The sequence below is a fragment of the Lissotriton helveticus genome, chromosome 4_1 (assembly GCF_964261635.1).
Source record: "Lissotriton helveticus chromosome 4_1, aLisHel1.1, whole genome shotgun sequence".
Lineage (NCBI taxonomy): Eukaryota > Metazoa > Chordata > Amphibia > Caudata > Salamandridae > Lissotriton > Lissotriton helveticus.
The window spans coordinates 96,946,345-96,961,628 of record NC_136063.1 but is presented as its reverse complement, the minus strand read 5'-3'; the positions used below and the strand labels follow the sequence as shown (position 1 = coordinate 96,961,628).

Here is a 15,284-nt window from a genome sequence, read left to right as displayed (position 1 = left end):
TTCTACACTCTCATGGCAGAGCAGTAGAAACTGGCACATAGCTGAGCACACACACTTCTTCACCAGACAGTGTGTAGACATAAGCTTTCCCTCACAGAAGGCTCAGCACCACTAGAAGTAGGCTTAGTCTGAAACTTAGAGATGCACTCAGGAGAGTAGACAGCCTTTAGAAGATGAACAACTTTTTAAGTTGAACAGACTGTGCTGCGTAGACTGGAACTGGCACTTTGCGTTGAGGGCGAACGGTGGGAGGTCACTCGTGGGGTCAAGGATGCCAGTTGAAGGTAGAAACTTAGCTTAAGTTACTGTTAAGTCTGTAGTTGATTTTGATTGAAGTTTGAAGAGGTGAAAGATGTAGGTTCTGTTGAAGATCGTCGCCAAAAATTTTAGTAACTGGGTCCGGACGTGTAGAGGATCTTTAGATGTTTATTTGTAGTTAGTTACAGGTCATCAGGTTAAATCCAATACAAGACCCCACCAGGAGCAGTCAGCATGCTGCTCAGCCCTTCTCAACTCACATCTCTTGCTCCCTACATTCTGAAACACGTCATTGGATGAACATTCCACTGGCAGAGCAAGAGATTGCATGAATAACATTAAAGCCAGGATATAACAACTCCTAAGAAGGAGTTATGTGTATTTTTGATGCTATCATTCGCCACATTCAAACAAGATCACGACCCAACCGTTGCACATCGGGCTCTCACAGTGGGCCCAGGCCGCGAGAACAAGGATGCAAAAGACAAGTCAAAATTAATCATTTCTGGCCTGCTTCTACTTCGGCTATATTCAGTTCGGAGCGTGCATCGTGCGAGCTGTTAAAATAGCGGCTACACGCTCCTTAATTCCTCCTTGGATGTCATGTTAAGTTTGTTGTCTCACTGAGACATGATATTTCCAGGTCGTGTCACCCAGCCTGCCTGAGTGCCTCACCCCAGCTCACCCATCAGCCCTCCCTCCTCTGTAATAAGTAACCGATTCCAACGACGTGCTATATGAATGGCAGGCGTGAACTACTGACATCAGTAACGTGATGCAGTCATCATGCCTGGAGCTGGGTGGGCCTTCCTCTGAAGAGATTCGAGGCAGACATTCATCTGAGCAGAAGGAGGAGGAGAGGACAGGTAGGTATATTTGTTTTTAATAATTACTTGGCCCATCACGGGGATATATATTCAATAGCCCCAGCCCTGTTAAATAAGTGCTGGTGCTTAGCACCGGAAAGCAGCAGCTCAAATTAAACACTGGTAAGGGCCCAATCAGCTAAGGGACATGGTGGAGAGACGACTCTGGCTGACAATGATCCTGCACAAATAAAAGGTATTGTGCTGGGAACGCAGTACGAAAACTGCATTGTGGTGTTGTATGGTGTTTTAGGCTCCGAGTGAAATTTCCCGATTCATGACCTTATATAGGTACAATTCACATTGCCCTAATAAAGGCATAGAAATCATACCCATATTTAGACATAGCCCATGCAGTCCAAATACAGGCATGGCTACTTCCACCCGTACCAAAAAGTCACAACGATTTCTTGGGAAATCGGCTTAAGCAGTCAGGGACATCCCCTTGCTTGAATATTGATTTGTCCAAGAACTCATGGAGTTTACAAAGAACTACAATTCCCTTGTGGTTCTTTACTGACGTTATTATGCCCGACTTTACGTCAAACTGTGCACCTTCAAGGTATAAATATGCCTTCACTTGCTCTAGCAAGACACGGTGGTTCGGAGCAGTTCGACTATCTACTTGCCTGACCCAGCTCGCTACAGCAAGTGCCGAAGGAAGCCGACCCTCCAGCTGATGCACTGATCGAGAAGCTGTCCTTTCTCTCGCTGAGAATCCAGCTCCAGTATTTCCAAGCTCCCTTGCAGGGTGTTGGGAAATCGAGTCCAAGACAGAGATACCAGACCTCCTTCATTCTAAACTAAGGTATGGAGCTGATTAGACCCTAAGAGAAATCTTGGATAAGATTCTTGGCAAAGAAACTAAACCTATTCTATACCACACTTACTTCTTCCCTCATATTAGACTTAGGTTAGGTACATTGGGGTAGGCGTATTTTAGAAACACCAGTTGAGTACTTTTAGCCATTGTTATTTATGTATCTTGTGTATTTATGTTATCTATGGTTTAGAAACCATACAATGCTCTTACAGTATTATTTTATAATATTGTTCTTGCTGTACGCATTATAATTTTTAGCCTGCATTACGATTGTAGCAGTTCATTTATTTTGCATGAGAAAAAAGACTTTTCAATAAATTATTTTTTATTGAGAAATGCCCGTCTCTCTATTTTCTCTGCACCTCTGATGAAACGAAGTATGCACGATTGACTAAGTAAAATATCTATCTATTGTTTCCACGACTCTGAAGATACGTTTTATTCTTGGGGAAACAAAGTCGTCGTGTTTATGGGTTTGTCAGAAACGAATCCCTTCTTGTGAATTCGAGAAAGTTTCTAGTGACCTCTGAGCTAGCTGGCACTCACAATTAAGTTTAATATAATCGATAGAGACCTAGTCGACCTCAGTCCTACGTCTAATCTATAGGATATATTATTCCAATGCGCTGAGCCTATTGGGAATATAGGAACTACACTACTGTGGGTGGATGGCTTGTTTTCATGCGGCTTAGCGTTTTTCATTGCTCAAATGATTGTAATTTCGGATATTTATGTGTTTCCCTCGTCTTCATTGCTCCTGAGAAAGCGTCAATCATAGTCCTTAAATGTCACTCAGTAACACTGAAATTCTGAAAATATCACGTATAGCAATCTGAAACCTTGGCAGCTATGGCAGAGTTTTCCTTCTTGAGTAACATGACCATGCTGACACAGACCACTCTCCTAGGAGTAAAGTGTCCTGTGGCAGTGCGATTCTCTGGGGTGGGAGGGGCATCACAGCAGAGTAAAAGAACGACCCATAGATCCAGTGACATGAGCTGTTGCTCCTAGGCCAAGACCCAGAACGCCAAACGCACAACAAGGGAAGACAGATTTATTTATTTATTTAAGACTTGTAATGCGCATGGCTGCCTCAGCAACGAGGCGTCCCAGCACAACCAGAAACCAAAAACAGAAGCAAGAGAGACCAACCTAGTGATTAAACATCAGACAATGGGAACAACCAGGTTTTTATGGTCTTACAGAACACCAAGAGATTAGGAATACCTCTAATGTGAGCTGGGAGAGAGTTCCAGAGTTTAGCCGCTAAAAGGTGAAAAGAGTGGCCCCCTGCCCTCGCTCTCCGAACTCGAGGAACACAAACAAGAGCAAGGTCGGCAGATCTCAATGCACGACCAGGCACATAGGGCATCAACAGGCAGCCAATGAAGCTTGGGGAGCACATGCGCCCCCGAGCAAGATCTAGGTAAGGCCACCAGAAGACACGCTGCCGCATTCTGTACCCTCTGTAGGAGCTTAATGCTGGCATTGTTAGCGCCTAGGTATAGAGAGTTACCATAATCAAGCCTGGAGAGAATGGACGCCTGCACAATAGTCTGACGCACTAGAGAGAAAAAAAGAAGCAGGGGTCTCAACCCTCGCAAGAGCCCGAAACAGACAGCGGCAACAGCTTTTGTCTGCTTCTCAAATATTAATCCGTTGTCGAACCACAATCCCAGGTTCTTCACATCCTCCTTGGGTGGCGGGGCGGGTTTGAGGTGGTCTGGCCACCACTGCTCAGATCATAGCTCCCGTCCTTACCAAACAGTAAAATCTCAGATTTACTGGCATTTAACTGTAAACAGTTTGCCATCATCCAATCTGAGATGGCCAACAAATCCTCCTTGAACTTCTTCAAGTTGACACAACAGTCTGCATACAACACCAAGGACAGCCCTCTACCTTTTGCCACTTCCGCCAAGGGTCTCACATAAAGGTTGAACAAAAGCGGGCCTAAGATAGAACCCTGTGGTACTCCCTTGCACAGGGCATATTCCTGGGAATGGAAAGGTGGTACTAAGACCTGGAAGGACCACTCCTCTAAAAAGGACCGAATCAAATCCAAGGCCCCACCCCTAATCCCAACTTCCCGGAGGCGTTCGAGAAGAATCGCATTAGACACCGTATCAAACGCGGCGCTTAGGTCCAACAGGACCAAGGCCGCAGAATCTCCTACATCCAGCCTACTCGGGATGGATTCCGTTACTGCCAATAGCGCTGATTCGGTGCTATGGCGTGGACGAAAACCATGCTGAAATGAATCAAAGATGTTATGCTTTTCAATAAATTAGAATGGAGTTCACATGCGCTTCCACCAGCTTAGCCAAAAAAGGCAGCTGGGAAATAGGGCGATAATTGCCAGGATCTTCCAGATCAAGAGAAGGGTTTTTTATCAAAGGAATGACTTTAGCATGCTTCCACACCCTGGGAACAGAGGCTAACCTCAAAGACAAATTGGCCAATTCTAGGCCCACAGGAGTGATCGATGAATGGAACTGGCGAAAGTGGGCAAATGACATGGGGTCAGCTGGGGAGACTGACTTGATTTTATGGCACAGGACCTCAAATTCCAGGGGCGTCGGCAAAGAAAAAGATGATAAACAATTGCCCTCCATAATGTCTACCCCTCCAGGCACCACTTTCTCAATAGGAATTGCCGCCTTAGAGAGGCCACTATAAATCTGCTCAACTTTATTCACAAAGTGCTACGCTAATACCTCACACTGGCGGTTGGAGGCTATAGGACAGGCACTAGAAGTGCCCGCACTCTTCATATTTTTGAGCAGGGAGAAAATGGTCTTTGCGGGGTTAAAACTGGCCAAAATCTTATTGGCTACAAACTCCGCCCGAGCTCTCCGAATGAGCTTGTGATGTTCCTTAACTGCCTCTCGATATTCTAATTTTGCAGAGGCATCATAAGAACGGCGCCAAGCACGCTCCAGCTGCTTGCAACCCTTCTTTGCCCGAGTTAGCGAGTCATTGAACCATGGGTTAGACGGCCCGCGTCCTTTTCCACCCCATTTGGCCGGAATACAACTATCCAACCAGGCCATCAACCATTCTTGGAAACACAAATTCACCCCCTTAATATCTGCCAGAAATTGAGGTCTATGCTCCGCTAGCCAGGTAGCTAACACATCACAGTCCAACTTATGCCAAGGCCGTTTATTCACTATGGCTGGGCGGAACACATCCACTCTACCCTGCAACTGCAGAGAGAATGTAGACAATGAATGATCTGTCCAAGCCTGAGGAACCGGGGGGAATGTTTTTAAAAAACAGATGTTTGAAAAAATGGGGTCTAACAAGTGGCCAGCCACATGTGTACCCTCAAGAACATGTTGCGACAACTGGAAGGCTTCTAAGTCCGCCAAAAAACTGGCGATCTCTACCTTCCCCCCATTCTTAAGGTGAAGGTTGAGATCCCCTAACATGGTAAAGTTTGCCGCCTTACTGGCCAATTGTCCAATTTTACTCAATAGATCTTCTCTAAACAGACCTGAGGGCCCGGGGGTCTACAAATTAAAAGACCAGACATTGTAAAATTACAACTGAGACTAATTTTAAACAAAGCACTTTCACAGCCCGCTATCTTCTCCTAGCCCAGGCTAACAGTATAGGCTTCCTTGGCCACCACTGCGATACCGCCCCCCCCTCTCTATTAATACTTTTTAACACATAACCTTGTGGGAGGGCTAGCCACAGCTCCGCCACTGAGTCCTGGGTAAGCCATGTTTCTGTACGGAAAAGAGCATCAGGGGACTCATCCGTTAAAAGATCAAACACCTTGGCATGGTGTTTCGCCAAAGAACGGCAGTTCAAGCTGAGGAACCTGTATTCCGTGGAGTTAGGTAGACAAGAAGACTGCTCCACTGAATCCACTGAATCCAGCTTAAAAGCACAAAGTTCGCACTGGAAAATAGTCTCCTGAAAGGCCCAGGGTGGAGAAAGGCACTTAGAAGCCATACCCAGAAGCTCCTCTCGTAAATATTTGAGCAAGTCTCTAGAAAAAGATGCAGGGGTCCTGGCGACAAGCGACGGCTGGGCGGGGACGGGCGCAGACGGGCTTGCCTTAGGCGCGCCTGTGTCCACATTTATAGTAATCAGGCAAGCGAGGCTGCAACAACTGGCCCGCTAACCCTACGATTCCTCCCAAGATGGCAGAAACACTCCAGCCACCCCGGGGAACCCCAACCAGCTGTCCAAGCCCCCGCCCGATTCAGCAGACCCTTCCCATACTTTCCTCCAAAGTATTTTCCCCCTGAAAGCAGCAACAAAAGAATTTAAAAAGCGGCACGATTGGTAAGTGCATGTAAAAATTCTGGCATCAACAATGCGGTAAAAACAATGGCAACAATACACAAATTATATGAATAAATCACTAAGTAAGCTCCCGGCTCACGCCTCAGGAGTCTGCTTGGGGAACAGTCTAAAGGGATGTGCAAGTAAAATCTTTTTGACTTTTGCCTTTTGGAGCAACTTGATCAGATCCTCAGTAAACCTGGGCAATGAACGAGTTTGCGGAGATTTGTTAACTATGCATTCTTACGCATTCCATGAGAAACACGTGGTCAGAGAAAAAAAATGTGCTCAATCACGTAGCAGAGTCAGCTTCTAAACTGCACCCACAAATGCATTGATGAAGCAACTTTACATGTTAAAAAGCATATAACCAAGTCACAAAAGTGAACTTTGAATTTGAAAATTATTAGGCAATGAGAGAGGTGATGATTTTGGGGTCTCTCCTAACCTAAGGGGAAGACCAAGCAGATGCCTTGAACACAAAGAGCATATCATGCTGAATGATTCAGTGGTGGTCCCATCCTCTTAGGATCACCCGAAGCACAGTTATTATGGGCAAAAATACAATCCTAACAAAAGGCTCCGCAAAGCATTATGGGATTAGATTAGCAGTGGGCAGTGAATATTATAGTATCCTACATCAAAATAATTCTACAAAGAGCTGCAGTTCAACTCGTCGTTACTAGGTCTCCCTCACGAGTCAAATGCAATAGCATTGAATCAAGCTGCAGTTCCACTAGTCGTTACTAGATGTCCCTCACAAGTCAAATACAAAAGCATTTAAACCCTTTCATGAAGCTGCAGTTCAGCTCTTTGTAGAATTTATAGTATTAGCTCTCAGCTCAGGGTTTCAATGCAACTGTCACACACCCAATTGGCAACTCTCTGGCCACATGTAAGTCCCTAGTAAAAGGTACAATGGGTACTAAGGGTCCTGTGACCAGGGAAGGCCTCTAAGGCCTGCAGCACATAATGTGCTACGCTTAGAGGCCCTGTACCCTGGCACACACACGCACACACACACTGCCATTGCAGGCTGCGTGTTTTGGTACAGAACAAAGTGAATAGTCGACATGGCACACATCCCTGAGTACCATGCCTACAACTAACTGCTTGGGGCATAGGTCAGCCACCCCGCTAGCTGGGTGCACCATGCCACTAGGAGAAGTGTGGCTCACTGGTTAGAGGAGGCAGACCGTGAAGCAGAGGTCAGACCCGGGACCAGGGTTCAATTCCCGACGTGGCAGGGGCTTGAGCCCAAATGTCCACGGACTCGATAATTCTCGCTTCGGTGCCTACTAGAATCACGGGTTCACACTCTGCAACTCTGGGCAATAGCTTGCTTAATCTCCACTACAGCCCCCCCGTGGCGGGATGCCTGGCTTTCACCTTGGGGATGCCCAGTACGGGTTATCTCACAGGGAAAAGCCAGGACGGGTTCCCAAAGCAAGCGCCTTGAGACCTTGCGGTGATAAGGCGCTATATAAGAACCTTTGACATGACATGACAGGACATGGTGAGGGTACAGGTACATGCGCCCTGTACCCCTACATTGTCTAAGTCCATTCTTAGACATTGTGTAAGTGTAGTAAAGCCATAAAAAGTATATGGTCTGGAAGTTTGTCATTACGAACTCCACAGCACTATAATGGCTTTACTGAAAACAGGGAAGTTTGATATCAAACTACTCAGCACATTAAACCCACACTGATGCAAGTGTGGAATTTAATTCAAAATGCACTCAGAGGGTATTTTAGAGATGCCCCCTGAAAAAATACCTGAATCTAGTGTCCTGGCTGACTGGCTGTTCGCCAGTTGCCACCCCTAGACAAGTAAAACCAAAGGTGATGATGGACGGAGCGTTGACAATACAAACACTCACCCCCAGTGAACTGATCTGGGTTTAATCCATCACCGTTCTTTAGCTCACTCCGCCACCCCAGTTCAGACATGGCCAGATGCAAATCAGTCTGACCCTGTGCCTCATGGGAACAGTCCAGCCCGAACTGCCAAGCTATGTCTTCCCTGGACCGGAATCAAGCTTCCCAGGACCGGTTTCTGGCATTACAGCCGTCTTCAGCCGGGCTTGCTTGACTCCAGTGGCAAAGTGAGCAAGGGACTCACGTCTGATGGACGAAGCGTTGACCATACAAACACTCACCCCCAGTCAACTGATCTGGGTTTAATCCATCACCGTTCTTTAATCCATCACCGACTCGTCCCTTGCTCACTTTGCCACTGGAGTCAAGCAAGCCCGGCTGAAGACGGCTGTAATGCCAGAAACCGGTCCTGGGAAGCTTGATTCCGGTCCAGGGAAGACATGGCTTGGCAATTCGGGCTGGACTGTTCCCATGAGGCACAGGGTCAGACTGATTTGCATATGGCCATGTCTGAACTGGGGTTGCGGAGTGAGCTAAAGAACGGTGATGGATTAAACCCAGATCAGTTGACTGGGGGTGAGTGTTTGTATTGTCAACGCTCCGTCCATCACCACCTTTGGTTTTTCTTTGTTCACCCCTAGACAAGTGTCTGGACCCCTGGGTCGAGAGCCTGCCACTCTCAAGGTCCTGAAATAAAGAACATCCTGGACAGAGGTGCCAATCCTCGTCCCCAGGATGGGTAGGGTCCATGAAAGGGACGCTCCAAAGCTCCCAGCCATTTGCTGCTCCCAGCAACTGGCCCCCACCAGTTCTAACCCCCACTTTGGGTGGGAGAATAGGCAGAAAAACCAAGATAGGAGGAGAGGTGTGGCCACCTTTGCCAACCCTACCCCTCGGGTGGGGAGGCGAGGCGAAGCACAACTCTCAGTCCCTGCCATCTTGAAGATGGGGGACCAAGCCAACCAGAGTGAGGCTTATGCCCCCCTCCCACTGGAGGGTGCCATAATATGGGGTGTATCCACCCCAAGGAAGAGACCCATTGGTCCCAAACTCTACCTACCGGAAACGCCCCTAAATTTAGTTATAAGGGGCAACTTCAAACCTTGACTCCTCAGATGAGAAGAAAGAAGAAGAAGAACCGTAGAGCCATGCTGAAGGAAGAAGCAGAGAACACCAACCTACTTGGCCTAGCCCTACCAGCCTGTCACAACGGCGACCTGCTCCAGCGGTATCCCAGTGTGTCCTGCAGCCAGCAGCCCCCCAGAACACAGAGGATCTGCCTTTCCTTCCCTAACAAGATTTTGTCTCGTGTGAGCACCGGGTTGGTTCAACAACAGTTTCTGGCTCCGGCCAAATCTGTGAGTCTGCACCACTCTGCACCTGATGCCCACTGCCTAAGTTCGAGTGGCCCAACACAACCAAGAGGTGTCCCTTGCGATCATAACCTAGGATCTGGTGATCCTTGACCTACCTCAAGTCTCCCAACGACATCTGCAGCCCCTTTCAGGAGGATACCCGCGACCGCGACCGGGCCAGTAAGGAAAACCAGATGCCAAAAGACACCCCTGCACCTGACGCCCCAAACCTTGGGGGCCCTACCAAGGACGTCCCAGCATCCCACGAGATCCCAACTTACTTCTCCAACTGGTGGTCACCTCTAGAAGATCTTCATGCCCGAGCCTGCAGTGTTTGTTATGACCAGAGCTACCTATTGAAATCAACAGGGCTCCCAACGTCGATCCAGCACCCTGCACCCGGGCCGCAGTGGGTGCCTTTTGTGTGCTATCTTGGAACCCTTCTGTGCCCTGAGCTAAAGCCTAGGAGCTTTTCTCCCACATCCAGGTGGCGTGCACAGGAGCAGCCACCAACCAGGAGGCCATGTTCCCCAATTGGATAACATTGGGACTCAGCACTCTGCAGCCGGCCTCCTTAGTGCCACTGAGAGTGTTCTTTGAGTACATCCTTAACCCTGGGGGAACCCTGGTTCTAACCCCAGAAACCCAACTCCCACAATCAAGTACTTACCTTTAAACTGATAACTTCATTTCCTCCCATATGATTGCATTGGCTGCTTTTCTGTGAAAAAAGGTCTGTATGGAGTTGGAAATTGTATGGGAACTTGAGAAACTGTGTTTACAAAAATATACTTACTCACCTTTAATTTAGGAAATGTCCCAGTGTGATATCTAGGCATATCACACTGAGTAGAAAAAGTAATTACAACGCAATTGCAAAGTAACTGAAAAGGAATTTCAACTGTTTCTGAACGTTTGAGCTACATGTATCTACATTCAGCTGCATTCAGAAATATTTTTATCCAAAACAAGTGGTCAGAGTTCAGTTTTTGAGTGTGTGAAATCATTTCTTGCCTGAGTGTGTACAATAAATGCTTAACACTACCCTCTGAAAAAGCCTTACTGCTGGCCCACACTACCACAAATAATAATAATATTAAAAACATTTATTAAGCGCCTGAATACACTAGGACAGTGCGTCTCCGCGCTAAATAGAGAGTAGGTGTTATCTACTTTAACCTCTGTAAGTCTTTGAGGATCCACTAGACTCTGTGCACACTATACCTTACTTTTGTATAGTATTTACAGAGCCGACTTCTTACAATGTTCTTTTAAGAGATTATTTCCGGGTATCACTCCGATTAATCTGCTCACTTACTTGGGTTATAATCTTAACTTCGCTAATGGTGTCCATAATGGTACCAGGAAGATAAGGGAAGGGGTCAATCTCCTGACTGTAGGACAGTTTTTTTGATAGTTATGTCTTTTCCGCATTTGGTAGCCTACAGCAGCAGGCTTCCCTTCCATCTGTTTCCTGGTCAGATATTTACAGTTGCAGCATTTTATCTTCAGCCTTAAGGAAGAGGATTTGAAGTGTACCAATAATTCATGCTTGGATTTTATTAGAAAAACAAAATTTAAGAGAAATAGTGGGTTGATTTGCAATTCGATGTATATGGCTTTACATAATCAAGTCGATGACTTGTTCCAGTAGAAGGCTACTAAGTGGAGTTCCTGGCTTAGCACGGAAGTTACTGAGGCCAATCTCCGGCGTAGCAGTGCAAAGTCTTATTCAGTTCTGAACGTATCTCGCATCACGGTACATCACCTTAAATGTATTAATAATTGATATTATACATCCTATTATCTTTTTATCGTGAAGCTACAGCCTGATGACCAGTACTTCTGTTGGGAAATGGCGGGAGCTAATGCGGTTCATGTTTTTGCATCTTGTTCTTCTCAACGCCTGTGTTGGCATTTTGGTAAATTAGTTGGTATATCCAATATGATGGTCTCTATAGATCCAAAGCTTATGCTGTGGCATTCTCTGGCTATTACCCCCTATCTAGTGAGTGTATACTTCTTATCTATTACATTAGCGAGGCTGGTTTTAGCACGATTCTGGCTTGCCAGTGAGCCACCCGATCCGTGGATCAGGTGGCATGAGTTCTTACATACGAGCAGGCTGGAGATGGTGCTAATTGAGAATGACTATCTAAGGAAATGGCTGGGTCAGATCTGGGATCCTGTTTGGGGCTGGTTGGCCATGTTGGCTGCTTCACATGGCTGGTCCGCCTAGTGTAGAGTTGTGGGTCCTATATTGTTTTTCCACAGTGCTCTACTCCTCCTTGGTCTTATGTTGCAGATCTGCATTCTTGTAATTGTTGCAATTTATATATGCTGGGATAAACAAACCTATTTCTTATCCATAAAATAACTAGAAAATGTTACTTGGGTGTCATTAATTATAGAGAACAGCTGGTGAAAGAAGCTGTAATTGACCATATTTGTATTTTAAACATAATCAGATGCTTTATACATCAGTGGTTGAGTCTGTCCTTCTGCTTTCTCACTACAGACATCCTGCCATGTCCAAATCTGCTACCCAGGAAACACGTGATGTACCGGCGAATGCTCGTAAGTACAACACAACAACGCCGTGGGTATGGAGGGAAGACAAGGAGAGAATGTTTCTTTCAAGCACCAGGGTGTTTAGTGTAAGCAGTAAAGAGTGTAAACACAAACTAGGCAATTAGAGTCCATGATGCAGTACATTTGGGGTAGGAATACTTGAGGGGCACTTGGTGGAAACTATTGCATTGATCATATAAGAGTGTGGGCCCAGGTAGGCAGATGACAAACTGTACTGATTATTTGTGCTCCAGAGAAGACATCCATCATTGGTTTGCACAGATGCTGCAGTGTACATCAGCGTGAGTAAGGTGCAGGGATCTGTTCCAAGCAAATCAAGGCACAGAAAAAGATTGAGACTTTGCTACCGCATTTTTTCAGCCGGGAAAGAACCAACTACAAATACCATTCATTCTCCTCCAACATATCCTATAGTTCAAATGCCTTGGTGAGTGTAAAGTTAGTTTAATTATGCTTTACCCAAGGCTCCACTTCTTATATTTAGCTTCATTAGTGTGTCATCATGGTGCAAGGAATATGTTCCTCTAATGCTATCCACGTGCAGGTCTTTGATCCTCCTTTCTTATGTTGAAAACCCCTTTTTACCATATGGCCCTCCTGTGTTTCTCCTCACACTCCTCACTGGCATCTGTTTTTCACACTGCCAACTGGTATGTGATCCTTATTCTGCCCAACTTTGCCTGTTACTCCCACTACCCAACAGTATCTGCTCCCAGAACTGCATAGGAGTACCAGCTCATCAAACTGCCCACCAGCATCTCCTACCTGTGCCCACTAGTGCTGGCTCCTCCACTAGTGAACAATGATCTGCCCTAGCACTGCACCACTGGTGCCTGCTCCTCTCACTTTTGACCGGAATGTGCTCCTATCACCTAAACACTGCCATCTATGTATTCTGCACACCAGAACTGCGCTTCTCGCACTGCTCATCAGTGCCAGTTGTTCATACTGAAATTTAGTGTGGGCCTTACATGCTTACTGTCAGTGCCAGCTGCTCCCACTGCCCACCAGTATCTGCTCCAAACACTGGGCCTCAGTGTCAGCTTTGCACACTGCCCTTTACATGAGAGTTATTTACACTTCACCAGTTCCAGCTACTGAAACAATTCCTACTAACGTCAAAGTCCTACACAGACTGCAGTGTTGACTCTTAACAGTGCCTACTAGTGCCAGCTGGGTAATTGTCACGCCAGTTCTCTGGGACCTGTAGAACTCAAAGGCAGATGGGCAATCCTAAGAAGTGTTCCTGATGTCCTTGGAAAAGCAGAACCCAGACACCATTGCAAGCTCAATGAAATGCCTAGTAACTCCTCTTGGAGGTTGGTGTGGAGATAAAAAGTGTAGCTCAGGCTGCATGTGTAGCATTCACATATAAATACATTTTCAAAGCAGTATCAGTCTAAATGTTGAATTAATTTTTTAATAACTCATTTGTAATTTTTTTAAACAATACAGTGTTTCGCATATACAGTAAGCAGGAAGAGATCAATATGACATTACATGCAGGATTCCAAAAACTAGGTTCCATTATTCTCTCATTCCCCTCCACCCTGCAATCACCCGGACCCCGAGCTCAATTCAGCGACTCCATCGCCGACCTCGCCAGCACCCACGCACTCGCCTCCACGGACTACATCCTCCTCGGGGACCTAAATTTCCACCTTGAAAACAACAACAACGCCAACTCCGCCACCCTGATCAACAACCTCGCCAACCTCGGCCTCAGACAACTCATCACCACACCCACCCACGCCACTGGTCACACACTGGACCCCATCTTCTCCACAGGCACCCACGTCACCTTCGACCACACCACCGAACTCCACTGGACCAACCACCTCTGCATCCATTTCACCTTCAACAAACCAACCACGCACCACCGCACCCAACAGCTGCCTCGCCGCTGCTGAAGCAAAGTCACCGAAGACCAGCTGATCACCACCCTCGCCCAGAACCCACCCACTGACCCCACTAACCCAGACGCCGCAGCCCGCAACCTCAGACAGTGGATCGACGACTGCGCCAACACCCTCGCCCCACTCAAGAAACCCTCCAACAACCACGCCAGCAAGAGAGCCACCTGTTCACCGACGAGCTGCAGGCCTCCAAACGCGCCTGCCGGAAACTGGAAAAGATATGGCTCCGCGAACGCACTCCGGACAACCACGCAGCCCACAAGGACGCCACTCGGAGACATCACCACCTCATCAGAATAGCCAAGAGATCCTCCTTCAAAGACCACCTGGATAACAACGCACACGACAGCAAAGAGCTCTTCAGCATCGTAAAGGAACTCTCCAACCCCAGCGCCAATGTCAACGACATACCGCCCTCACAAGAACTGTGCAACTCACTAACCATCTTCTTCCACCGCAAGATCGCTGACATCCATGACAACTTCAACACCATGACCGCCCCGACTACACCAGACCCCACCTCCCCTGTGAACACCACCAGCACCAACCGCCTGACCTCCTGGTCCAACGTCAATGACGACGAGACATGCAAGGTCATGAACTCCATCCACTCAGGATCTCCGTCAGACCCGTGCCCACACCACGTATTCAACAAAGCAGACGCTGCCATCGCACCCCAACTACGGAAGGTCATCAACATCTCCTTCGAAACAGCGACATTCCCGGAAAGCTGGAAACACGCCCAAATCAACGCCCTCCTCAAGAAGCCCAAGGCGGACCCCAAGGACCTCAAGAACTTCCGGCCCATCTCCCTGCTCCTGTTCGCCGGGGAAGGTCATCGAGAAAATCGTCAACATGCAACTGGCCCGCCACCTGGAAGACAACAACATCTTAGACCCATCCCAGTCCGGGTTCAGACGAAACCACAGCACCGAGACAGCCCTCATTGCCGTCACAGACAACATCAGGTGCCAACTAGACAATGGAGAAACATCAGCCCACATCCTCCTGGACCTGTCAGCCGCCTTCGACACGGTCTGCCATTGCACTCGAAAGACACGCCTCCTAGAAGCCGGAATGCAAGAGAAGGCCCATGACTGGACCACGTCCTTCCTCTCCAGCAGAACCCAGAGCGTCCGCCTCCCGCCCTTCCGATCCGAGGCCACCAACATCATCTGCAGCGTCCCCCAGGGCTCATCCCTCAGCCAACGCTGTTCAACGTCTACATGGCCCCCCTCGCACAAGTGGCCCGCCAACATGACCTCAACATCATCTCCTACGCCGACGACACC

At 47.5% G+C, this 15,284-nt stretch overlaps 1 protein-coding gene across 1 annotated transcript in view; it reads left to right on the top strand.

Annotated features, from left to right (window-relative positions):
- LOC144828390 (GTPase IMAP family member 4-like) overlaps window positions 1–15,284 on the top strand; it is an 87,827-nt gene that overhangs the window by 45,023 nt on the left and 27,520 nt on the right. Inside the window, exon 2 of the mRNA XM_078686506.1 lies at window positions 12,003–12,061. Coding sequence (XP_078542632.1) covers window positions 12,013–12,061 — 49 coding nt within the window. The 5' untranslated portion in view covers window positions 12,003–12,012. The remainder of the gene's footprint in view (window positions 1–12,002; window positions 12,062–15,284) is intronic.